The sequence below is a fragment of the Pieris napi genome, chromosome 16 (assembly GCF_905475465.1).
Source record: "Pieris napi chromosome 16, ilPieNapi1.2, whole genome shotgun sequence".
NCBI lineage: Eukaryota > Metazoa > Arthropoda > Insecta > Lepidoptera > Pieridae > Pieris > Pieris napi.
In genome coordinates, this window is record NC_062249.1 from 87,546 (window position 1) to 114,350 (window position 26,805).

The 26,805-nt window shown below is 45.5% G+C and overlaps 3 protein-coding genes across 3 annotated transcripts; 1 reads left to right on the plus strand and 2 right to left on the minus strand.

Annotated features, from left to right (window-relative positions):
• Positions 1-778: 778 nt before the first annotated feature.
• On the minus strand, positions 779-6,231 carry LOC125057371 (octopamine receptor 1). Its single transcript, XM_047661026.1, has 5 exons — positions 5,273-6,231; positions 3,139-3,558; positions 2,888-3,047; positions 1,512-1,682; positions 779-1,439 (listed from the first exon to the last, which is right to left on the minus strand). Exons 2-5 carry the CDS (start codon positions 3,507-3,509, stop codon positions 981-983), a joined length of 1,161 nt encoding a protein of 386 aa, XP_047516982.1. The 5' UTR covers positions 3,510-3,558; positions 5,273-6,231; the 3' UTR covers positions 779-980.
• An 11,021-nt stretch (positions 6,232-17,252) lies between these two features.
• On the plus strand, positions 17,253-22,244 carry LOC125057370 (serine/threonine-protein kinase SMG1-like). The gene is made up of 9 exons (XM_047661024.1): positions 17,253-18,631; positions 18,707-18,940; positions 19,022-19,334; positions 19,409-19,617; positions 19,695-20,051; positions 20,850-20,948; positions 21,021-21,209; positions 21,278-21,441; positions 21,516-22,244. The coding sequence occupies exons 1-9, from the start codon at positions 17,414-17,416 to the stop codon at positions 21,793-21,795; spliced, it is 3,063 nt and encodes a 1,020-aa protein (XP_047516980.1). The 5' UTR covers positions 17,253-17,413; the 3' UTR covers positions 21,796-22,244.
• On the minus strand, positions 22,067-26,743 carry LOC125057369 (TATA element modulatory factor). The gene is made up of 10 exons (XM_047661023.1): positions 24,653-26,743; positions 24,310-24,524; positions 24,053-24,194; positions 23,708-23,927; positions 23,448-23,624; positions 23,184-23,376; positions 22,973-23,117; positions 22,821-22,898; positions 22,616-22,747; positions 22,067-22,533 (listed from the first exon to the last, which is right to left on the minus strand). Exons 1-10 carry the CDS (start codon positions 26,528-26,530, stop codon positions 22,378-22,380), a joined length of 3,336 nt encoding a protein of 1,111 aa, XP_047516979.1. The 5' UTR covers positions 26,531-26,743; the 3' UTR covers positions 22,067-22,377.
• Positions 26,744-26,805: the final 62 nt, after the last annotated feature.

The window sequence follows — 26,805 nt, forward strand, 5'->3', positions numbered from 1 at the left end:
GGGTGGACAACGTCACCCCACTCTTTGCACTCTATAAGCGCTGGCAGAACAGAGAAGCCGCCCTGCTGACGTCTAAAACTAACAAGACCGCGAACGTGTTAAGGCCGTCGGAATTGTTTTACAAAAAACTCAATCCACTTTTGAAAGAGGCTGGAATATCCCCGGAGAACAGGAAGGAATGGCCCACGTCTACTTTGAAGCAAGTGTTGGACGCTCTCTCTGCAGAGACTCCTCGTGACCTTCTCTGGAGGGAGCTGTGGTGCGGGAGCGTCTCGCCCGACCAGTGGTGGCACATGACTCGTCGCTACTCCCACTCCATGGCCGTGATGAGCACCATCGGTTATATCATTGGCTTAGGTACGTATATTTTACATGTTTTTCTTGTCGATAAAAGTCGGGATAACGGTCATACAGAAATGTAACTTTATGTTAAGTTTAGGATGCTGGGGATTTGTCTTCAGATCCTTGTTTTTGTTATTCACTGGATGTAGTTCCCTTTTCTGTCTAACAGTGATGTTTAATGATAATAATTAGTGGACTTTTATTCAGGCGACCGACATTTGGATAACGTGTTAGTGGACCTGACGACGGGTGAAGTGGTGCACATCGACTACAACGTGTGTTTCGAGAAGGGCAAATCGCTGCGCGTGCCCGAGAGGGTGCCCTTCCGCATGACGCCCAACCTGCGAGCGGCTCTCGGCGTCACCGGCCTCGAGGTGAGCTCTCCCCACCCGCTAGCCCCGCTCGATTAATTCGGGATATGAAAAAAAGGCCAACGTCTAAGTCATCACTTTATTCTTTCATTAATCTTATAATAAATATTCTAATATTAACAAAACTCTTCCGCGATTCATTAATCTCGAAGAAAATCTATTAAATTTTGAAAATTGAGCTCAAATAACGGGTCGGCACCTAGCGCGACCGAGCGCACTATGAGTTAGAAGCGTTTCGCGTTTCCCACATTGTTCCTCACTCGAGCACTAGAGCTCCGCAGGCCCGTGCACGGGCGCGGGCTCGCAGCTCTCGCCGTCCACGTAACCCGCGTTTTCGATGACGCGGCAACGGGTCGCGACGGCGTCTCCGACCGGCAGTAGCAGGCGCGCCCTTCGGCCGGCTCGGCTCGCCGGCGGCGTCGAAACGTTAACGGAGCCTTCGCGAAGCGCCACGGAGCCCCTCTTCCTCTCGGCCGCCGGGGACCCTCGGTACTCCGATGCGTCGGGCCGTCTGCACCTGAGCAGCCTGGCGAAGGCCGCTCTGAAGCCCGCGTTCTTCCACGCGTAGATGAGAGGATTGACACCCGAGTTCGACATGGCCAGCGACGAGGTCAGCCGGTACGCGACCGGGCTGTGCAGACGCACCGCGGGCAGCGTCTGCGCGCACGCTACGACCACGAACGGCATCCAGCACACGGAGAACGATCCCAACACGAGCAGCACCACCTGAAACGATAAGTTAGGTCAAAGACGGATGTCGCACGCGGGGTCGGAGCCGGGGTCCGAGGCGGGCGCCACCTGTATGCTCTTCCAGTCGTTGGCGGCGCCGGGACAGCACGCGTTCGCGCGCAGGCGACGCGCGTGGCAGGCGGCCTCGCGCCAGATTCGCCAGTACAGCACGAACATCGCAATCCATATTAGCGAGAACATTGGCGTCAGGATGCTCGTCGTGTACGTCTTCGGCACCACCTGTACAACACGTGTCCGTCATTCTAGTAAACGTAGTGATATCAAACGAGGACGGACTGCGAATAGAATAGACAAAAGACGAGGTACACAAAGTGAGTGGGATCTGGGAGGAAAACTCCGTTACTGATAATGTAATGCTGGGTGATTGGTACTACGAGTTTCCCCTAGGAATTTAGCGTTGGAAACGAGTTCCCGGTGTGATTGTAATTGATGCAATCATTTCGAAGAGGCAAACGATTATTTTAAAAAGTAGCAAAGTTTTTCTCTAAAGAAAGCGGAAATTCAATTGTAATTCTGAGTTGCTTACATTTGATCGCGATTTGTCAAGCGGAGTGACAGATTGTATTGCTAAAAGCTTAGGTTTCGTAGAAAATCGGTGCCGTTAACTGACAGCCGTCATTTTTTACGGTTGTTGATAACTTTTTAACATAATGCAAAAAAAAACACCATTTTCGCTCGTCCAAGTCACGTTTCCCCTCATGGTATTAATTAAATATGGGCACCGCTACACGCGAAAAACGTTGAACCGCTATGACGGCCGTCATGAAAATGACTGCACCACTTTACGGTGATACTCAACGTTCTCTAGAAAACCTACTCTGATGTTATTTATAGACAACGTATGGGTGACGTCACCCAACGTTACATTACGGCCGTTGGATAACGGCACCGCTTTTCTAGGAAACGTAAGCTTTATATGTTTCGTCAAATATCACGAACACTCGCTATTTACGCTAACGATAGGGATCAAATTGTCGTACCATTTGTATTTCTTAAGTTAGTAAGTTTTACATACAAAAAAAATATCGTCACTTTTCTTTTACGATAGCTATTTAAATTTCCGTATTGTTCGTGTCGAGGCCTCCGTGCTTGGAAGAAAACGTGTTGACCAATCAAAAGCAACGTATAATGTGAATACACCTAGTGCACGAAGCAAGCTTCTTTGCCGATGAGTAGGGATGCCTTCAAATTTAATGACGTGGAATAAGTGATACATGTATCTTATGTTCCATAATAAACATATTTTATTTTATTTTTATTTCAAGAGAGATATGTGTTTTCTAGCTCTTCGATATCCCCCGGAAATAAAATACATTGTTGACCGATAGCAAGCTCCACTATCGGCGGACAACAGAGCTTGTCGTACAAATTGTAAGTGTGTTGATGAACCTCGTTAATCTATACAATATTATTTTAATTCTTACCACGTTCATTTCGCACGCAACGCCATCTGCCCAGTCGTTCCAGAAGACGGGCACGCAGCTGATGCATACCGCCACGGACCATGTCGTGCTCATGAGTAGGCGCGTCACAGCCTTGGTCATGTAGCGGCTGTAGTGCAACGGGTGCACTATGGCTATGTACCTACGACCGCAAATGAACCATTACTTTAAACTAAAAGATAAAAACACTCGATTATAGTGATAAAACGATTAGGCGTCTGACTTATCCACACCTGTCCACGGCGATAGCTATGATGTTGTAAATTGAAGCGAGGCAGGCGAGTATTATCAGGATGAAGCGCATCAGGCAGGACCACTTGATCTTGCCGAAGTCGTCGTTGAGATAAAAGACGAGGTGGTAGGGGAGCGTGAGGCCCACCATGAGGTCCGACACGGCAAGGTTCAGCACGAACTGGTTGGACACGAGCGACGACAGGCGACGGCTCGTAGTGACAGCCAAGACGGTGAGCGTGTTGCCACTGATGATGAGCACCATTAGCGCACCGTCCACGATGCTCCACGCCCAGTAATTGTAGAGATCGGGCGGAATCGGCTCCGTCGAGTTGCCGACGGCCGCGCTGTCATTGCCCGTTGCCCAGTCCATGCCATCACCGCTCCTGTCGGCCTCCGCTCATTTTGAACAAGGCTCGCGCCTGGAATCGCAGACAAGTTTAACAATCTCGAAGAGTGTACAATTTCCAGCTTCCGAGAAGAATCAATGGAAACGTGAAAATTGTCTATTAAAGTGAAACTATCGAGGCCCCGTACGGTCCAACAAGAAGCGCATTTATGAGAATTTCTATAATTTAGAAAAATCGTACTTTCTTCAAATGTTTTTTTTGCTGTGATGAAAAAAGACAGTGGTACCTCAGTTGAAACAGTAGATATGCAAAGTTTCGATAAGCAAAATAAGTCTGTACAAGCCTCTTGCTCATCAATATGCCGCGCCGATGTTCAATCGTAATTTCTTCTAAATAACTAAAGTACTGTTTAGTAAATTGTTGTATGGAAGATGTCATCGTAAAAATATGTTGTCCCACTGCGACATAACATAAAACGACTTGAAAAGCTATATATTTTTACTACTAGTCGTTCTTCTCGTTGGGTTTGTGTTCGAAAAACTATTGAATAGGATATTTATGTTTCAAATTTCACTTCACTTAAAAAATTGTTTTAATTACTCGAGTGTAACGTAATTATCTATCGTTTCTTCGTTGCCGCCTATCGTTAAACGCGACTAATCTGAGGCATTATTTAGCCCAACTACGACTTGAGTCATTTATACCAATCTAAAATATATTTGCCATTGAAATCGTTTCATTAATTAATTGAAACAATAGCAATTAAAGACAACTTTATTTGTTAGGAGCCACTTTTGAGTCAGCAACACAAAGATGCCGAATCCGAGTGAAATTTAAATTCTAACTGTAATATGACTAAAGTGACGATAAGCTGCTTAGATTCCTGCTTGCGTATTTTCCTCTAGCTAACATCAATCGATCAATCAAACCAAATTTTCTTAAACAACGCCGTGTAAAAAAAAAATTCTTTGTATCTAATATTAAAGATTCATATTAGTAGGGAATGTTGTTGTCATGTCACCGGCAGCCTCCTACTGTGTCCCTTTCGTATTGATATCGCAATCAATTTCTTTACAGCTGACCGACGTTGATGGATTTTCAACATGTATCGGTCTGCTCTCGTTGCAGTTATTTAAAGGCAGCAAACACTATCTGTTTGTGTTATATAAATACGTTAAAGCTCCCCTTTTGGGAGATATTGATTATCGAGCGCCTTGCATTCAATTATAGAGGAACGTGCCTCTGGTGTCGGCGGATATTTGCACGTTAAGCCCGATCAAAATTTGCTCTTAATTTAGTTTGATGCGCGGCGTGCGCTCCGGACCTTGATAATAATACCATATTCAAGGTCAACCTAACCTTTGTTCGAAAAATTAATATCTTTACTTAAACTTCTAGTTGTAACGTGGAAATGAGAATAACATTATTCATTTTGTTAGTGAGAATTGAAATAGGAAAAATGAGAGTGGAAACGGTTCGGTTACATAAGTTGAGGCGGGGTTGGCACTGGATGCTTACGTAAGGGCGCTCAGGGAAGCTTCAAATTATTTCTAAAAGACCAATTTAATTTCCATCTCTATGCAACGCGACCGGTTCGTGGCAAAAAACTTTGTCAAACATTAAAGCTCGCTCAGATTTCTCAGTCTTTGTTGGAATAACTTTTAAGGTGTAATATTTCAAAGAAAATGTATAATGAGTTTGATAAACGCTTTTGAGATAGTAAATAGCATCGAGATGGTCGTCGCCACTAATCCGAAACCCGTTGAGCTATTGTGTCAATATTTACCACAACGCTGTTTCCATTTGTAAAACCGCCGCGCACTATAATACACAATACACTTTTAATGAACACTACCAGTGGCCAGCTAGCACTTAAACTTCGTGTCTTCTTCCCCGGAATTAAGAGCGAGGGCAAATACGTGGTTTCGATTCGACGCTCCACACCAGACTGCTTGATGTGCTTGGATCGGAGTTTAGCCGCCTTTGCGGCCGTCGCCGTATATTGCAAAGGTCGCTTTTCGTAATGGTGTAAAGGGGAAAGTTTGTTTTTAATCAGTTATGTTGCCCTATCGTTAGCGTCGTCTCTGCGCGCTTGCAGATTATTTCAAAGCTCTAAAGCAGAGCGTAATGAGAGTTTAAAATTCATTTTCACTGTTTAATGAGATTTTTTAAGCCGCTAAGAGGGTTCAAGAGTTCTAGAGGTAGGGCCTACTTAATAACGAACGTCGACGGGTTAAAGTTTGTTCGTCAGTCTTTTTTAATAAAGCAAAGTAAACAATAATAAATTTAGGGTATTGTTGTTTTTTAATGTCCGCGTGTTATTCACATTTATGTAGTTTGTTTAGTTATACATTTCTCTACCTTTGTTTATTTATTTTGCACTTGAGTGATAGACGGAGTGGGTAAATCGCAAACTTGTATTACAAGGCCAATAAGTGAAAATATCCTGGAGCAGGGTGCGTGTGAAAGTGTTCTCCTGACATTGACACGGCTGGCACAGCGCCATTCCGAAAGATTGCTTTGTAGGACAACACAACTTTTGCCAACTAGAAGGGAGATTCCGCGGGACGACGACGAAGGGGCCATTTCAACAATTAATAAGCCACCGACCAGGGATACACTTATTTATTTTGACAGAAATATACGAGGGCGGCCGAAAACCGAGCCACTTGTTTCGTTCGAACGTAATTGATGGACCTAGGGAATAAGATATTTTACCAAAAATCTTTCCGTTGCGTCGGAGACACACAGGAATATAAAACAGAACATTATTTTCTCGCACCATTCTCACTACTATACAACACAACATTATCCTTAATCTTTTTTCTTTCTTTCAGGTAAGTTGTCACTGGGGATTTCATAAAAGTCTCGTAAGTAAAAGAACTGGTTGGGCTAACGCCAACTGCGTAGGCTGTTGCTGTGGTGAACGTGCAAAACTTTACGGCTCCCATAATGTTCGTTAGTAAACATTGCAATTGGTCTATTTGCTTTAATAAGCTAACATTTCCATATAGCTTTGGCTTTTTTTGTAAGACTACGGCGTCTATTGAATGGAAAGCCTATAAAAAAGGTTAACTCGCAGATCCAGTTATCTTATTGACTGACGTACAAACTTTATGACGCCCGGTATCTGCGGAACCCTCGTAAAACGTGCTAATAGCCGTTTATATGATCCTTTGGTGAAATGTGACTTGCAAAAAACTTCCTACTTATTTCTTATCGATTTGTTGCTCCAGGTCGCGAACATTGTATAATCAGATACATTACTGTCGTCTTGTTAAAAGTCGCACGTGCACGTGGAACGTATACGTTATATGTAGTTGCTTTACGTCTAAAGCGTTTCTGCCTCACCTTAATAAAAAGTAATATTTTAGTTATCTTACTAATACGAATACTTTTATTTTGCACCGTCAGAAAAATTTACTTGCATGTAGCTTCTACCAAGTTCGTAGTACTACGGCTACGACGCGATGTAGCGAGAGTGTTTTAGAGGTAAATGACAATGCCAAGGCGAGATGCGACGATTTGGCAGACGAGGCTCTCTCGATTGCCAACAATACAGCCTTTGTACTAACACGCACATGTTGAGTTAGCCACCTAAGCTAGCAACCTTTGGTAACTCATTTCACGAAAAGTAGAGTGCTTCCATATTTTGGCATTATGATTTAGTAATGATAAGTGTTTTCGGCAACAGCCAATGTTATCAGGTCCTTATCGGCCCGCTTATTGATATACTCATTCACATTGTATTACCGCTTATCGCAAAAGGTATTGTAAATATGTCACCTTTGAAAGTGTATTGCTCATTATTAATTCTAATTAACATTGTTTATCTACAAATACTGAATCAGCATATTTATTGTTTCATCTGCGCTTTAGTTAGCCCGCTTTACTACTTGACATAGCTGTAACTAAGTTAATTGAAAAAGATAATACCAAAGAGGTTTCGTAAACGATAATTATTATTTGAACGACCGATAATTTCTACGTTATGCAACGTATAATGCTTTTGAATAAACCATAAGGTTTTATTGAATAAAACGAACCGTTCATTAGATTCTGCCAGCTTGGATCGGAAATCCCTCGCAAATGACCCGGGCGTACTGACACGAGAGTAGCTTTGAATTACTGGCAACAATTTAAGAACATTTTTGTTTTTAAACAAAACAGTTAATCTATCAACACACAAATAAGGCCTAAGACGGCTCGGCCGAGATTAACTTTCTAACGTCTCTCTCTCTCTACTAGAAATAGCTTTGTCACTAATTTGTCCGATGGATGTTGATATTTTTCTTCTATTTACCCATATAACTTATAAGTTCGCCAAGAGATACTTTTTGATATCTTTTTCTTTATTAAATATCACTATTACACTAAATTTGCCAACTCACACAGCTTTCAGATGTGATGAACTAAAATAAACTAAGTAAAGTTTACAAAAGAAAATACCGATGCCACCGTGGCGGTAATGAAAAGTAAATATTTCCACTACAATTGATGTGGAATCATCGTTATTAGCTTTTCGGTTGCGAGGGCCACAAAGTCATTGAAATTAATAATTATTTCGTAGTGTGTCAGTATTAGAACTCGTAGCACGTAAAGGTCTACGTGCTCGCTCACGTCTGTAAATACAATTCTGCTGTTTTGCGAGTGCCCCCATTCAACTTCAATTATATTTACATATTTTATTTGCCAGAGAGTTCAAATAGCGAAATAAATGTGAACCCACCGTTGTACGGTTGTTACTTATGTAGCGTGAACCTTATGTAATTCATTAAAACGTAATGCGTAATAACGTTAAATGTTTGCCGCGAATCACATTTAGGTCCGTGAAGTTTTATATTATGAATGAAATAGGCCCATGTGACCTAATGCGACGAAACAACATATACAAGATCGATACCGACGAAGGACGATCGTGTATTCGGGTGCTGGCACAGCGCCAGCCGCCTTCCCAAGGTCCTCGTTACTTATTCATCCCTGAGTATTCAGCCTTTCCTATTCCACGCCAAGGTCGGCCGTTGTACTTTCACAGTGGTTTTAATTAGCTTTCTTTTTATTTACTCATGTCCAGATTGCGCTTAACCCAATTTAGAATCGGTCTATCGTACAGAAGCGGTTTCAGGATAATATTAATGGTCTGGTTGATGAGATGTTATCAAAGAGAGCGGGTGCAGTCAGCTCCGTGACGACCTATTAAAATGCTAATGGACTCGGCAGGAGGCGGGCAAATGCTGTGGCCTCGACATACAACTTGTGGTATCTTACGTCAAATAAACTCTTCGAAAATTTATTATTATTGTATTAAATAACAACTGTGTGTGTGTGCGTGAATTGGAGCAGAGTTTCTGCCAGTTCTACGCCCTTAAGAATATATATGTGTATATAAGTTACCTACATGATTAAAAATATTTTGATTGCGATTGGAAAGCCGATTGATAACATTTTAAGTAATTGACAACAAAAAGATGGCACGGACATGCACATGCCTGTGTTCAACCCAAATGAACGTCATATTTAAAAAAGAAGGAAGATCTAAACATAATTAGTAATATCTCTTTGCTGTGTTCAGCCGTTTCATTTACCTTCGGGAACATTTTAACGATTATTACGTAGATTTACACGGCGCTCTGATGAAATGTGTTGCCTTTATTGTACTGAAAATTATTTTATGGCGTGATATATTCCGGACGAAGTTGTGCTTTTTATGGTCTTAAACAAGCTCAATACGTACAACAGTTTTGATAAAATTGGGCTTTACGACGTGTCGATGTCGAAATTCTTGTTAGACAGGTACACCCTGATTTTGTTCTACTTAGGAATGTGTAAGATTTCCTTCTCACTGTCGCTGAAGTTTAGTTTTAACGTATATAATAAAATAATAATAGTCATTTTCGACACAATACAAAACGAGAGGAAGGTTTTGAATTTTCCTGAAATACAAAAAGTGGTAAAATGCAGTATTTATGTCGTGGCTACCGTCTTGTTCACGTAGCATATAGATGCGCTACGGCGTAGCAGAAAACTGTAGGTTGGAAAGAAAGTTGATTTTTCAAGCCGACCAAAACTCTAATCTATATTATATGTGTCTACATATTATATACATATATGATATTGCTGTCTTAACAGGTGAAATGAATCAATTCTGATGCTTTCGTGGATGATTGCACAGCTATGCTTAACCTGAACAACACGTAAAAATTCTTATAAATAGAACAGGTGTATCTTTATTATAAAGATACAATACAGTTCTTGTAATAAAGGTAGCTTTGAGACTTAACCCTATACTAAAATAAAAGCAATTTCCATGAATCGCCATTCGATCCAATTGCACTGAGCGACATTAGGTAGAGACCACATTTTTCCTCATTACCGACCGACACTTGACCCCCTTCACGCCGGAGGTGGGCAACGCGTCCAATGTACAAGACAGACATCGAAGTGAAAGCTCCGCTTAATATATCATTAAGCCGTGAGTCTATCACATTACTTAAACCTCATAATATATGTGAACGCTTTATTTGGTATTGAAATAATATTGTGTACTTAGAAATCTAAATTTCAGTACACTCAAATAAGATATGTTTGTTTAGCAATGTTAGGTAAAGTATTAAATGAAATACAACTAATGACAGCATGGTTGTAAACAAACACACGCGATTAGAAGAGAGCTCGGCATGAATAAACAATTATCGTATTACTTACGAGCGAGTGAAGTAAACAACAAACAAAGCTCTCTCGGTCTTCTGGGAGTGTGTTCGTTATATGTAGGGATGAAAACCCAACTACGCATTTATTGTCTGATGACCGAAGTCCTCTCTTCGTGTTCCAGAAGCACTTAAATTTTTTGTAGACAAGGTGAATGAGGCTGCAAACTTTGATTCGATCGCAATTTGTAAGTGATTTTTTGATCGTGCGTCAGATGATTAAATTATAACCTTTAGAACTTATTGTTTTTGGTGTACTGAACGATTTAAAATAATTCTGATTCTCGCTAATCTTAATAATTATTTATCATGTAAATTTTTAAGTAAAAGAATATTTTGACAAATTTTTATTTTATCTATTATAAAAACAGATTTTTCTTTTTTTTTTTGAGAATACTATAAATTGTTTCGTATTGGTGCTTTCGTCGCGGAATATTTTTAACTATAACGTATTATTTGCCTAAATATTAGTCGACGTGTCCAAAGGCGGTTCCCTGCAGGTCTTTAGGGAGATTGCAATAATTGGATGTCATGTTATCTGCCTGCCTCAGTGGGCCGTGTAGAACGGGTTGCTGCCTCCTCCCACAACCTCTTACATCTTTATTTCATTAACCAGCGCCTTAATGATTGTGGAGATAACAAAGTACGTCAAGGTTTTTTGAATTATAAACTTCATAATTAACGTTTTATTTTCTGACATCTTCAAACATTTTTGTTAAGTTTGGACTTTTACATTAATATAGGTCGGAGAAATATCGTCACTCTATCGATATGGACATCGTCATTCGCGGGCTTAGTGAGCGGCATGTGGGTAAAGACAAAAGACAAACGCGTTGTCTAAAGTCAAGATGGCGCCTCTACCCCACTCGAGGCATTTGCTCGGCTCTGATTAGTCGTAACAATATTCGTTAAGTAATGATTCTAAATTATACAACAATTAAATAATAACAAAACAAATCGAATGAAGTTTTTAAAAAAATATAAAGATAGGATATTAACCAAATTAACAATAATAATCGACGGTCAATCGACTCGAGCAGAACATTTCCTGATAATCCGACATATCTTCATGATCGTAGAACAATGTCGGTTTTTTAAATATCCGAAATCCACTTTTTATCATATTTGGATATTACATTGACTAAATATTACGGCTACATTAAAAAAAACCATGTGTTTTAAATGTTAAAATAACCAATAGGTAAAGTGACGGATTTGATAGAAGCATTGCAAGCGTGATTTTTCTAGAAAACTGTGTAATTTAATGTTATAATTTTTATTTTGTTTCAAAACAAACCATTTTGTTTGCTTGTACGCCAATTTTCATAATAACAGAATATGAATTAAAATTGTTATGAGAAAAACTAACATGATTATATTATTTTGAAATGGCTGCCCTGTAAAGTTTATTATTTGTCAGATCCGTCACTATTCTACGACTATATATACTATATTTCTACTCTGAATGCAATTCTTTATTAGATGCTATACAAAGCTTTCCGAAAGAATCGTTAGCGCAACGGGATAACCATTAGACTTGTCTCTGGCTGAAAATATGTATCTTTCTGTTGGTGAATTGTTTTTTCAATATCTTCGATAGTTTTTATAATTTGATAAGAACGATATTTTTTTCTATTACAAATGTCCAATTTAAAATTAGTCTTAAATAAATCTCTATCTTAGTAACAGACTAACAGGCCTCCTGTCTCTAGATTGAGATGAAATGAGATTCGAGATTAATTGAATAGTATAGTGAATGTGGGTGAGGCACTCGCGCGATGGGTTCACTCGGGCGAAACTAATGGAGATGGCCGATCTCGTGCATCTGATGTACCTATGCGTCAGCAACATTCCTACTCGAAATATGCCGCTGAAATGCTTTAGATTTCTCAATTGCCTATTATTTCGGGGCTAACATTCTGCATCATTGCAGTCAAGTGTACTGTTCTAATTGCTACTTTTGCTACTCCCGAATGCTGATTAAGGCTGTAATCTGTCTGAATGGGTAATTATGGGTTAGAAATACATACAAATTAACTGTGCGTGTTTCCGAATAATACACAGAATTCGGAGTTGTTTGCGAATAGCACGGGTCGCGGCTCATGCATGCATTGCGATATTGCATTGAGACATTTTGTGATAATATGTAAATACATATAGATGATGGGGCAGAACACACTTTTTACACAGCGTTTTATTAGGCTAACAAATTATGTCACCAGCGTAATATTTTTAGCTTGTTCCACTTGAGTTTTGGTGGTATTAAGGATTTGGACCAATAAGCAAAGTTATCGAATAATAATATTTTACGTGTGAAGTTTTGTGAGTGATAAAGACTAAGATTATCTTAATTAACTATGCCCTGATGCTGTATCGTCTTAATAATGATAGCACCCATAAGAACCATTAACAACGTGATTATTAATTTATCAAGTTCAATATCTATATATATATATATAATGAAAATGGTCTTCGTTTGAGGCTCAATCACGCCTAAACCACTGATCGTATCGACATGAAACCATTCGATGCGAAATTTTTCCTAGATGGTTTATGGCTATTTATTTATTAAATTCCAACGTTCCTTCATTTTTTTATTGCTGTTTTACTTTTATGAAAATTTATCCATACGGACTTCACCGCGGAAACATTCGGGGAGGCTTCCTAGAACCTCTAAACGTCAACATCTGTTAAAAACTCGATTTTCGAAATATTTCAATTTTCTTAGCGGGAAGTTAAAAAGAAGAATAATAAAAATATGAAAAAAAATAAAATAATGAAACATAAAATTTATTTTAATTCGTCCAGCAAAGCGGGCGCGAAACGCCTAGTATAAGTATATAACAAGCATTTTCAATGGTAGGGGGTTAGGGTTAGGGTAGTAGGACTCCTTTCTCCGCAATTAGACTCGTGGTTGGTCCGTTGTGCGTACGAGTCCTGGCTAATTTAGCCAGCCTAGCTCCTTCCAGAAGCACAGAAGTCTCCTGGGCACTTCACAGGCTTCCCGGAGCGACCTCACCGTTCCGAGGATTTTTTCACGTTGGTTAGCCACAGCCTCGCATTCCAGGACTACGTGGGTGACTGTTTCCTCTGCGCTGAAACAGCCTCTGCACAGGGGGCTGTCTGTCGCGCCTAGGATAAAAAGATGTTTATTTAGGAGGCAATGACCCGTTATTGTCCCTATCATTATTTTAAGGTTGGTTCTATTTAAGTTTAGTAGTCGCTTTGTCAGTTGCGGGTTTACTGCTGGCAGAGCCACTTTGGACTGTCTGCAGGCCGCACCATGCGGCCATCGTTGTTGCTGGAGTTCAGCGGATCTCTGGTGAATCCACCAGCGAGAAGGGCAAAGGAAGGAGCGGATACGGGCCAGCAGGCATCATTCCGGAGCCTCTTCTCGCAATCTCGTCCGCAGCATCATTGCCGAGAGATCCACTGTGTCCCTTTATCCACTGCAAGGTAACCCTATTGGTTCGGGTTATGACCTCCAGTGCTTCATGACACTCCAGTATTAGTTTGCTGTTGGTTTTTTTGTTTCCGAGCGCCATCAGCACGGATGCACTGTCGGATACGAATTTAATGCAAAAGTCATTAATCCCTAGACGTTGCACGGCTCTGGCTGCTTCGGTTAAGGCTACACATTCACATTGAAAGATCGTGCTCTGTTTGCTCAAGGGTAGGTGTATGTTGATGTTGAGATCAAGAGAGAATATGCCAGCGCCTGAGCCAGACCTTGTTTTGGATCCATCTGTATATATACGTAGCTCATTCAAGGTCGACCGATCATGTTCCTCTTCTCTCAGTTGTATGTGATATTTTCTGTTAAATATTAATTGGTTAGTGATTCTATCACAGGGCGCAGCAATAAGAGGTTGATACTCTATTGCCCTGTTGAGAATCGCTGTGTGTGCACTGTAGTGATTTTTTCCCCATAGATCCAGTACCATAAGCCTGATAGCAGCCAGGGCTGCCTCCTGCTGTATGTGTAGGTCCAGGGGTAAGATCTGCAGGGCCATCTCCATTGCTGCAGTTGGTGTTGTTTTCATGCAACCGCTAGCAGCGGACAAAGCAAGCCTCTGGAAGCGTCCGAGTTTGGTAATTGCCGTTTGAAGTTCTGTTCTGGGCCACCAAACAAGGGCTCCGTAGGCTAGCATTGGCCTAATTATGGCAGTGTATATCCATAATGTTATCTTAGGCGATAAGCCCCATTTCACGCCTAGCATCTTTTTGCATTGATAAAAGGCGATCGTTGCTTTGTTTAGTTTGTGTTCTAGATGTTTGTTCCAGAGCAGTTTACTGTCCAAAATCACACCTAGGTACTTGATTTCATTCTTGAGTATGAGTTCAGTGTTGAAGAGTTTCGGAAGTCTGTACGGTCCAAGAACTCTTCGGTTAGTAAAAAGTATTAGTTCTGTTTTTGATGGGTTGACAGATAACTCGTGCTCATTGCACCATCTCTCAATCACTTTGAAAGCTCTTCTCATGAGGTCACATAAGGTGCTTTCAAAGTTCCCAGATATCAAGATAGCTATGTCATCAGCATATCCCACAGTGTAGAGATTGTCAGCGTTGAGTTCTGTGATAAGTTCATTAACCACAAGGTTCCACAGTAGCGGCGATAGAACACCTCCCTGCGGACATCCTCTGCTGACAATGCCTCGTGTTGTGGAGTTTACCGTGAACTGTATAGCTCGTTGTTTTAGCATGTTTATCCATTCTATAAGGGTTGATGGTACTCCACATGACCTTAGTGCTCTGGTTATACTCGTGAAGTTTGTTTTCTCAAAAGCACCTTCGATGTCAATGAATGCACCAAGGGTTGACTGCTTTAACTTCAGGGAGTTGCCAATGCGAGACACAACGTTGTGGAGTGATGAGTCCGTTGATTTGCACGAGCTATAGGCATGTTGATTAGGGTGTAGGAATTTGGATAGCGATACCCGGCTGCGTATCTCCAGGTCTCCCAGCCTCTCCATCGTTTTTAAGAAGAATGAAGTAAGGCTAATAGGCCTGAAGGACTTCGCTTGGGTATAGTCCTCTTTACCTGGTTTTGGGATGAATATGATTTTTACTTCTCTCCATTTCAAGGGTATGTATCGGTGGGCTATACAGGCTCGGAAGACAGAGACAAGATAGTCTACTATTAAGTTCCCACTCCATCTTAGTAGTCCTGGGAAGATGCCGTCCAAACCAGCCGCTTTGAATGGAAGGAAGGAGTTGATTGCCCACGTTACTTTTTCATTAGTGATTATTTTGTGAGCTACTTGCCAGTCTGAGCTGTCGGTGGCTCTCTCTGAGTATGGTTGCCAGGCCTGTTCGTTGGCTATTATGCAACCCGGAAAGTGTATTGCCAGTAGTAGTTCACATGTTTCTGAATCAGTTTTTGTAAATGAGTTGTCAGGTTTTTTAAGACAACCGATCGAGTGATTGGGCTCTCTGGAGAGGCATGATTTCACCCTGGTTGCCTGGTTGTTGGTTTCAATACTGGTGCAGAAGTGTCTCCAACACTCCAGCTTCCTAGTACGTAAAAGTTTTTTGAATCGCCTTCTCGCGACCGTGTACTTGTCCCAGTCGGTGGGTAACCGTGTGTTCACTGCTCTATTGAACAGCTTCCTGGCCTTCCGTCGGTGTCTCTCCAGTTCGGGGCACATTTTCAATGGTATAATGATTATTATAATCGAAGCCCACAAGCTTATCAATGCATTTTGTGCCTTCTATTTCCTAATCAACAATCGCGTTTTCTTTCAGTATTTTTTTAAATGTTTTAGGATTAACACTAAGTGAATTTGATAGAAAAATGTAAAACTCATACCGAAAATATTATTCTGATAGTTGGAAGTAACGGACCTTCCGTATATTTACTATTGTGTACTCCAGTTCATTATATTCAGAAATAGAATAAAGGTTTATTTTGTTATATTTATTCATATTTGGGTTTTTGGTAATATTTTCTAATTGCTCCTCTGATTAACCATATTTCTGCACAAATAGATGCAATAAGACGAGATAAGCGTCGAGCCGTGACTCGACACTAATGAGGCAAATTAACTTCGTTTCGCAACAAACGTTTATTCAATCTGCTTAAATTCGCCAGTTTAGACCTAATTTGAAATATATTAATGTAGAATGATATTAACTACTTTTGTATTATTGTAATTGTTGTGTAAACATTGGTTCTCGTTTTCAATGCATTGAACGGTCTCAAATCACAAATGTCCAAGTCACCATAATCATATAAAAATATTCAAGTTAAGAATATAATTCCTATATTATTTCGGAATCTGAAACGATTTTCCTTACTAGTCCACTAAATAATAAGCATTTAAAAATACCTATTCAACGTTCCCGGGTCAAAGGATGGAGCCGTACAAAGGGCGCAGATGCTATCTTCTAATTGTGTGCGTCTGACATGAGTCCCGACTGATTGTGGATTACGTGATCCAGTCTCTATTATGAATTTACATTTCGTAAGATATTTTTTATTCGACATATTCTATCTAATGATGAGGCTGTAGTCATCTTGTTAATAAATGATGAACGCGTAGCAAATAGGAAAAATACTGCCCGCTAGCTACGCTACGCCTACCTAACCTATATTGTATAAAATGCTAGCACATTACAAATATAATGCAGGTTTTACTTATATTCTGATTCGCTGAAGAACCGATGGTTGGTCAGGAAATTATAAAAAACTGTTTAATATTAAAATAGTTAAAAAAACAAATTGTGACAATCTTGCGACCTCAAACGAAGGAGTCCTATTAACAATAGGTACTGAAATAGGTTGCAACGTGGAATTAATATTATATATTTGGTGGGTGTGTTCAGGGCATCTTCAGGCTGGGGTGCGAACACGTGGTGCGCACGATGCGGCGCGGACGCGAGACGCTGCTGACGTTGCTCGAGGCGTTCGTGTACGACCCGCTGGTTGAGTGGGGCGGAGGCCGGCGACGTCGCGGCACGAGGCACGTGCGCGCCGCACGCGCCATGCTCGCCGTCAGAGTGCGCGAGCTCAAGCACGGAATCGGCGAAGTCACGTACGTAGCGTAGCCTTTTAGTAAACTCCGGTCGACGGAGACGTGTTTCATTTACTGTTTGTTCACTTTTACAGCGATCGACTCGTCGCTTTGTTACCTGAAGTACAGCAGTGCGCCGACAAGTGGCTCGAGGAGAACGACAAGTTGAACGCGATCGAGACGAAACTCCAAGAGTGCCATCAACAGATGGCTCTGATAAAGGAGATAGAGTCGTACGGCAATAACCTCGGCGGGCATCCTTTGTATGCGATATCACAAAAGTACACTTCATACAAACAGGCTAAGAATGCAGTGGAAGATTCCATGAAAGTTCTTGTCAAAATACTTAACGATTTCGACACTCAAATTGAAAATTTCGTGACGACGAACGAAGTTCTAAACGGCCCCCAGTTAATGGCGTGGGTGCAGGAATTCTCGGCATCCAACGAAGACGACGAGAGACCAATCTTTGACCATATCCAGGAATTCCTCACTAACGCCGGCCAAGGCTCCATGCTGACCCAGTGCGAGCAGGCCGAGACCGAATTGAACCAGAGCATGCAACAGACGAACCTTCTCATTCGATCTTGTCTAGAGCTCCTGTCTCAGTACGTAGCGGTTTCGCAGTATTATCCGCAGAGTCAAACGGAGTACCATCGCATCGCCACGTTCCGCAAGTTTCTGGCCGCGGCGTTAGAGAGCAAATCCCCGGAGGTCTGCCGTGACGTCGCCAACCAAGTGACGGCCATGGTCAACGCGGAGAACACTTGCGGCGACTCTCAACAAATAATAGCATTCAATTACCGCCTGCAACAGTTGAACGCGGAGGCGAACGTCCACCTCAACAAATGTCTCGAAAGACTACAGGTGGAAGGCGGCCCCGACGCAATCGTCGCAGCCCAGGAATCGTACAAAGAAGCGAAAACTAACATCAGCAATTGGGTGAGAACCGAGGAGGGAGCCGCGGGGATTTTGGAGAGCGTGGTCATCGGGATGTTGTGCAATTTGAATAGGAGATATTTGATGCTCGAAAACGGCGCCCAGAGCGCCGGGGACTGTCTCGTGGACCTGACTTCTCGAGAAGGAGAGTGGTTCTTGGACGACATGAGCGCCCTGTCGATGCAGGCGGTGGAGCTGCTGTCTCTGCTGCCCTTGCAGTCGGCGGCGGTCGAAGACGCCGCGATGCCAGTGGCGGTCGAATGCGTCAGAAACGCAAACCTATTGTTGGCCGATTTGGTGCAGTTGAATTATAATTTTAGCACGATCATTCTGCCGGAAGCGCTAAAAAAGGTCCACTCGGAGGACCCGTCGGCGCTGCACGTGATCAACGAGCTGAACGCCGTCATAATGAACTCCCCGGTTCCGTTAAACGAGATACTGGCGCAGCTAGAATTGCACTTCCGATATTTGCTGATGGACATGGAGGTACGCATCGCGACGTCTCGAGTTCGCCGGTCGAGCGAGGACGCGTGTCGTTGACGTTGTCCGCTCTCTTTTCAGTCGCCGGCGCCCGGAGCCCAGCTGCTGGCGGCGGAACTGCGCGCTAGATACGAGGCGCTACTCTCGACGACGGCCGAGGAGGGCCAGAGCGGCGGTCGGATGTTGCTAATGGGCTTCAACGGGCTCTTCGCCGCCGTCGAGCTGCGCGGCCGCGAGCTCACCGACCACCTCGACTCGCCCGTGCCGCCCGCCTGGAGGAAGATAGACCACGTCGACGACGCGCTGCGCATGTCGGTCGGTGCAATGTAATTTTCTAGAACGTTCTCGAGAGGCTCGGAGCGCGACGAGCGTAAACGAGACGCGTCACGGTTTCAGGCGGCGATGCAGCGCGGGACGCTGCGGGCCGTGTTGGAGGACATGTTCCTGGTGCGGCGAGTGCAGACGGTGGCCGAGGTGTTCGCCATGTGCGTGCAGGTGGCCCGCGCCGCCCGAGGGGGGCAAGTCGCCGGCCCCGCGCCTCCGCCCTACGACGACTCGGCGCTCGCTAAGCCCGTCGGCCGTTACGTCGCCGAGTACGTGTCGCGCTGCGTGCTGGGCGTGCCGTCGCGGGCGTTGGCCTCCGTGCTGTGTCTGCTGCTGCGCCGCGCCCGCCTCGACCTCGGCGCCGAAGTCGAGCAGAAGGAGATCGGTGAGTCGCCCCGCGTCTCATCGAGTCTTTGCCGTCTCCGAGCTTCGCCTTCGTCTAACGCTCGTCGTCCCCAGGGGCCTCGTGGAGCGTATCTCTGGAGTCGCTGTGCGAGAAGGTGTGTCGCGCGGGAAGCGAGCGCGGCGCCAGTCTGGCGGGCGGCGTGGTCGCGGCGCGGGCCCGCCTGTGCCGCGCCGCCGCCGCCGTCCGCGCCGCCGATCGCGCTCGTGCCGCCGCCCGAGCGCTGCGCCTCAGGACCGCCGCTCACGCGCACTTACACGCCGAGGTGAGGTCCGCCGTCGAGCGAGCCGGCGGTCGGTCGGTCTGCCGACGGTCGGTCGGACGTACAGACTTGATTTTCAGGTGCTGAACGGGAGCCAGGAGTCGAGCGCGGCGCTGTCGAGGCGCTCGCGAGAGCTCTCGGCGGCCGGGGAGCGGCTGGCGAGCGCGGCGGGACGCGCCCGAAGCCTCGTGCAGTCGGCGCATCAGCGCGTCAAGTGGGGCGCCGGCGCCAACCCGGCGCTGCGCGGCGTGGTGCGGGGGCTGGAGAGCGCGTGGGGCTCCCGCGAGGAGAGGGCGCGGCGTCTATCGGGCGCCGCCTCGGCCCTCGCGCGCCACGCCCGCGCCGCCGCCGCTCTCGGCGCGCCTCCGGCCGCCCGAGCCCAGCGCACGCAGCGGGCGGCGCGCACGCTGCGCACCGCGCTCGCTCATTGGGAGAAGGTATGCGCCGACCGCGATGTTATTTATTTTCAAAAGATAAAATTTACAAATTTCAAATGAAAAAAATACCGAATCACACTGTCATTTTTAATACTCGTCCACGCTAAAAGGCCCCTTAGGCAAGGCGTTTGCAGGATGACGTCATCCACTCGCTCGAACGCTTTCCTTCACTTATTGAGCCGACCGAGTAATTCACAAGGACAGATAAATTTGTTTATAACAACAATATTATGTATAAGTTTTTCGTACATCTCTGCTATAGTATTTGGGGTAGTTTTGGATTTGATTCCTCGAGTCGTTTTATATATAGGATCGATGAATGCCACACGCGTTCCACCTTTCGGGAATCTCTCCGAAGTGTTTAAAGGAAAAATTGAATAGAATCGATAAGAGCTCAGTTCCTCATAAATACCGTTTAGCGTCGAAGGAAACTTTTGTTATTAGGTCGTTGTCAGGGAAATTGGGAAGAATGGAGCCTTGAAATACGCTATCAAAGCGCTCCATTGTGTGACACGATGTCAGGATAATCCTCATAAAATAATGAATTAAATATAGTCAATGGTAAAAATATATTTTTTTTATTAATAATTAGAGACTACAACTTATTCAAATTGTTATTTTTAATAATAAACCGGCACGAAGAAGTATTTTAATTTCTAGTATCTTCTTCTATTGGTAAAATAACATCCGAAATCGATTCAGTCGATCGCGTGACCGACGCGAGCTACTCAAAGCCGTCTCACGCCCAGATTACTTTTCATCGATCAGCTTTCCTAACAAACGTTTCGGCGTCCGCAGGCCTGCGCCCTGACGCAGAAGTACTCGCTGGCGGTGACGCCGCTCGAGGAGTCGCTCATGGAGATGCTGCACCCCGAGGGAAACATCGACGCGCACTGGGTGAGCGTTCGTCCCGACCCTCGAAGGGACCGGCCCGAGGCGACCGCGGATTCATTGAGAGTCGACCCGCAGGTGGAGACGGTGTCGGCGCTGGTGCGCGAGCTGACGCAGGGCGTCGGCGGAGACGCGACTCGAGCGCGGGCGCAGGAGGCGGCGGCGTCGCAGGCCCTGAGGCGCGCCGCCGAAGCCGCCGCGCCGCCGGCCGCCGTCCGCGCCGCCCTGCTGCCCGATCTGCGCGCGCCTCTGGCCGCCCTCGCGGAGGTGAGTCCCCCTCGCGAGACGAGCGACGAGCTTTCGCCTCGCGATTCTCAATTCGGATTTCGTTCCAGAGCGAGAGTCCGGCCGCCGAGTTCCTCGAGAGGTGGCGCGCGGCGACCGAGAAGCTGAACGCGATCGCGGCGGAGGCGGTCTCCAGGCGCCAGGTGGAGGCGGTGTCGCGGAACGCCCGCACGCTGAGGGACGACCTGCCCGCCCTGCTCGACGCGCTCGTGGAGTGGGTGTCTCTCGCGCTTCGTCCGCCGCCGGTCGACGACGCGTTCCCGGTCATTTACGTTCGTCCCGTTCTAGATTGCCGGCCAACCTGTCGGAGAGCGGCGCCGGGAGGCCGGGCCGACGGCCGCCCTCGGGGGCGGCGCGGCCCCCCGGCAGGCCCGCCGGCGAGCGGCGCAACTCCGTCGGGGCGGGCGTGTGGCGCCGCGTGCGCCTGAAGCTGGAGGGCCGCGACTCGCCCGCCTCCCAGGCGGCCAGGCGCGCCACGCCCGCCGAGCAGGTCGACTACATCATAGCGGAGGCGACGAGCGTCGAGAACCTGTGCCTCATGTACGAGGGCTGGATGGCCTGGGTGTGAAGCGACGCCGGACGTCCGGCGGCGACGAGTGTCAAGAGTTAGACGTCATCCGGGCGCGTCTGCGTCGGACGGCCCGAGCGCGCCCGGACCCCGGGACGGAGGAGACGACTCGACCGTTGCGAGCCCCGGAGGGAGGGGCTCCGATAGTGTTTAATGTTTTAAGCTTAATCGTAAATAATCGTAGCTGGACCCGGTCCATATCGCTAATCGTAAGTCCTTCTCTGTCGCGAGGCAATTAGAAGATAACCTCGATTCTGGTGAAATAAAAAGTCATCTTTTTTCTCTTATTATAATTTCGTTTAATATACAATTTACAATAATTTGTCAAACTAAAATCTAAAGGCCGCCGACAAAGTGTTCGCGACGAAGGCGATGTTCTCCGAAGTTTGTTTGAATGTTTGTATCGCTTCATTTCTATTAACTCTTATAATAAATGGTGTACGTTTAAATGTTTTTTTATTCGCTCGACCTCAGATTTTTTATAATATGGCAACTCTCTAAAAGATGATGACCTAAATTAAATATAATATAATATACCATAAGTGAGAGTTGGCATATCGCAAAAGAAGCCGAAGCGAAGCCCTAGGCCCGCCGCGCCTGCTGTCGCAACGCCACGAGTTCGTCGATCTGCTGCTTGTACAGCTGCGTGACGTCGTGCAGGTCCATCTTCAGCTCCTCCAGCTGTTCCTCCTTCTCGCCGTACATCTCCAGCAGAGCCTCGTACTGCTCCTGCACGTTCTGCAGATTGCGAACGAACCTCATTTGCCCCGTCGACGTTTTAAATTCGTTTTCGTCGTTTTCAAAACGACCGTTCACCGACCTGCGTGTCCTGCAGCCGCCGCGTGAGGCCGGCCAGATGCGTCCGCAGCGCGTCCCGTTCGGCCAGCAGGGCGCTCGCGGCTCCGCTCGCCCACGCTCCCGCCCCCGCTCCCGCTCCGCCCGCCGCCTCCTCCTGTTCGTCACTCGCAATGTGTATCGCCGTCGGACATCGTACGTTCGAAGCGGACGAGAGACGCGAGACTTACGTGCCACGCGGAAGCGGAGAGCGAGTCCGAGATCACGGAGCGCGGCGGCGACGCGTCTCCCCGCGACGACAGCTGCTCCTGAAGAGAGAGAGAGACGTCGACCCGTTAGACTCTCGCTCGCGGCTGAGCTTTTAACGGATTCGACCGAATACCTGAAGAATGGCGCTCCGCTTCCTCTCGGTGTCGAGGGCGACGCGCTCCTCTTCCAGGAGCCGCTCCATCTCGCTCAGCCGCCTCGCCGACTCCGCCGTCAGGATTTCGAAGGAGCGCTTCGCCTCCTCGGCCTCTCTGGTTTTGCTGAAATACACGACGGTCTATAGAGAAAGAGCGGGACGGCGAAGCGAGAGAGCCGAGGCGACGTACCCGTCGAGGGCGTCGCGCAGCCGCTCGGCTCGTCCCTCGAGGAGAGCGAAGCGATCGCTCAGCTCCCGCAGCCGGCGCAGCGCGTCTCCGCGGGCGACGTCGACCTCGTCGAGTCTCCTCGCGAGGGCGCCGCACTCCTCCCTCGCGAGTCTCTCTCTCTCGGTGGCCTTGGCCGCCAGCGTCTCCGCCTCCGCTGCAATTCGACAGAGAAATGAGAGACCCCGGCGGCGGTCGCGCGAGTCCCGACGCGAGCGGACGTCGTACCCAGCCTGGCGGCGGCGGCGTCTCGGGCCCGATCCCTCTCGACGGCCGCGCGCTGCAAGGCGGCCAGCTGATCCAACAGAGCGGCGTGGGGCGCCTCGGTCCGCAGCGCTCCCTCCTCTCGCGCTTCGCCCACCTCGCGGCGCAGCGCCTCCTCGCGGGACACCCACCGGGCCTCCTCTGGAAGAAGCGGAGTCGATCGGATTGCAATACCCGCACGCCCGCATGCGAGGCGTCGGCCGCGAACGGACCGCGCGACAGACCTCTGGTCCTCTCGGCTCTGAGCTGGCAAAGCTCCCGCTCGAGGCGCTCGGCCCTCCTCTCGGCCCGGTCCCTGTCGGCCTCGAGCTGTCCGCCGGCGGCTCTGACCTTCTGCAGCTCGGAAACGCTCCGCTGCAGCTCGTTCAGCTCTCGCCTGGCGACGTCCAGAGACGTTCTGGCGCTTTCTAGCTTCTGTGTGGTGTCGTCGAGGGCACCCTTTGTCTGAAAAACGTGCTCATTTTGTTTGTTGACTGTTGTGTTAAAGAAAGTTTTGTCGTACGAATTATACTTATACGAGCGCAGGGTGCCCGTGGAGGAAAAGAGGGGAAGCGGTAAATGTCAGTCACCTCGGCGAGCTCGGTATCCATCTTCTTGTTGGCAGTCGTGAGGCGGTACACGGCCTCTATCTGGCTCACTTCCACCTCCTCCTTGGACGCCAGCGATCTCTTCATGCGATCCAACTCGGCCGTCTGCTCTGCCGCTTTGTCCCTGTAATGACAAGTGGACTTTAAAACATTAAGAAAAGTGTTGCACACCACAAAAAATAATATTGCATATCAAAAAATGTGTTTTCATCATTGCCAAGTTGGCAGGGTCAACTGACCTTAAACCTTTGATGACCTGCTCGTTGTCCCGTTCCTTAGACCTTAATTTTTTTATTATATTAGTGTGTTGCAGCTCCTGCCTGGCCAGCTTCTCCCCTTCCTCCTGAAGCTGCAAGATTATATCTTCCTTCTCCTTCAGAAGTGCATCTACACCTGTCGCATTTTTTTTTGCTATTTCTAGTTTCAAACTATCCAATTGCTTTCTAAGGTGGTTCTAAAACATCATAAAACAGATATATTTGGTTAAAATAATTAAGCAAGTTGTCAAAATTTAGTTATATTTTGAAAATACTATCAACCATCTACCATTGTCACAAATATTTAATATGTTACACTGTATACCTTATCTCGAATGGCTTGCTGAAACTTTTTTTCCAGTGCTGATAGCCTCTGAGTATAATCTTCTGTAATAGTATTAATGTCACTGCTTTCCTGTTTTGCAAGCATACACTCCATTTGGCTCTTTAAATGTACATTATTCTCCACCAACTCTGCATTATTTCTACTCACTTCCATTAGTCTATTTTCCCGAGCATCCAAAATTTCTGCCATTTCACTTAAGCGTCTCATCAATATCTCGTTCTCCGAACCCTGACTTTCGTCACTTAAATTGCTCTTATTGGATGCATCTGACAATTCTCTTGTGTGCCCTCGAATTTTTGTGGCCAAATTCTTACCTAATACCAAATCAACTAAATTGGGAGATGTTGTGCCATCCAATTTGTGCCTAAAAGAATATTTTCCAGGACTACTTCTGCTACAGTGGCCGTTGTCCCCATTAGGGCTGGGAATAATTTCTATATCTGAGGAGGTTGCTGTCTCTACCTCATCACCAGAAGTGTGACCTGATGTACGATCTGATCCTATTTTAACCAAGTCACTCTTGCTATCTGAACTAGATGGTGATGTTCGCTCCTTGATACTGCAGTCTTTTAGTGAAGAGTCATTACTTCCAGGTGGACTGTGCCTTTGCCTTTCTAATTTGACAAATGCTGAACTTTCAGACCTTACTGAATCTCCAGTAACATTCACATTATAAAATGATGAAGAGTCACTTAGTTTTTCAATTAAAATGTCTTCTATGTCAGCATCTTTTCTTTCCTTATTAATATTTTCTTGGATTATACTGTCACAGTTAGCATTTAAAGTTTGGTCTGACCAAGAGCCATCATGTGATGAATTTTCAGTCATTTGTATTATTTGTGGAACTTTTTGCTCCACATGCAATAAGTCTTTTTCAACCTTTCTTTGATCTAATTTAGCTGTTTTAAGAAAAGGACTTAAAGGCTTTTCATCAGTATCCAAAACAGTAGGAGCCGTGCACTCTGAAATAGAATTGTATGACATTGTGTCATCATCATCATCAGCAACCAAGCTCACACTGTCGGCAGTCTCAACCTTCTCTATATGTTCTCCAACAGGAGTAGATTTCTTGTCTAGGCCATCACTTGGGGATGAATTTGATGAAATACTGCTATTTTTATCACTGGCATAACTATCAAAACCAAGACATTCTATTGAACTAGGACTTATTAGACTATCAGGCAAAATCTCAACTGATTCAGAATTAGGTTTCAAGCTTGTACTGGTACTTTGTGATACAGACTGATAAGATGCAACCTCAGAGTCTGGAGTGGTTTTTAGGCTTTGAGACAATACCTCTACTGAGTCTGAACTATTTCTGCTTGAGACAAAGGACAGAGCATTTGTTACTGATGACTTGCGCCTATCATCAGTCTTATATTCATTTCTTTTAATTAATGCTTCGTTACCATCTGACATGACAAGTTGGCTTTTAGAAAATAGGTCATCTTGACTATCATACTTATCTGATATTACATTCATAGACTTTGCCTTTGGCGGCCTAACGATAGTGCCGTCATGAGGTTCAGAATGCTCAAAGAATGACCCAGCAAAGGATCCCCATAGGCTTTGAGGATGCGCTTTGGAAGGGCTTGCAGTTACTACGGGTTGCTCTTTCGTTGCACACTCTTTACTTTCTTCGCCGCTGACTGTGAGACCCCACGACGAAAAGAAATCTGATGGGTCTTTATTTGCACTTTGCGAAAATGTGGTTTTTGCAAACTGCTCGGAAGGCGCAGCATTTTCTTCTTCGTCGCTCTCATCTTGGATATCTAAAGCTTTATCAATGGTCTTTTGAGCTTCTTTTAAAGCATTTTTCGCAAGGCTCGTAAACCCCGAGGTATCAAACCAATTCATTTTGAATAAGCCATATATAATACAATCACAAATAACATTTTACACCAATAGAAGGTCTTAAATGTTTTGTACTTGAACATAAGCGTTAACACAAAAAACTTTGATTAAAATAAACATCCACATAGGTGCTAAGACTTAAGAGTTATAAATTATAATAATATTATGACGAAAATGACGTTTATCAATGAGGGATTTTTCTGACAGCTATTTAAAAAAAAGATAGTTCTAAAAGCTACGATGAGATGGCGCTTGATCGCTAAAAACTTGGTGGTTAC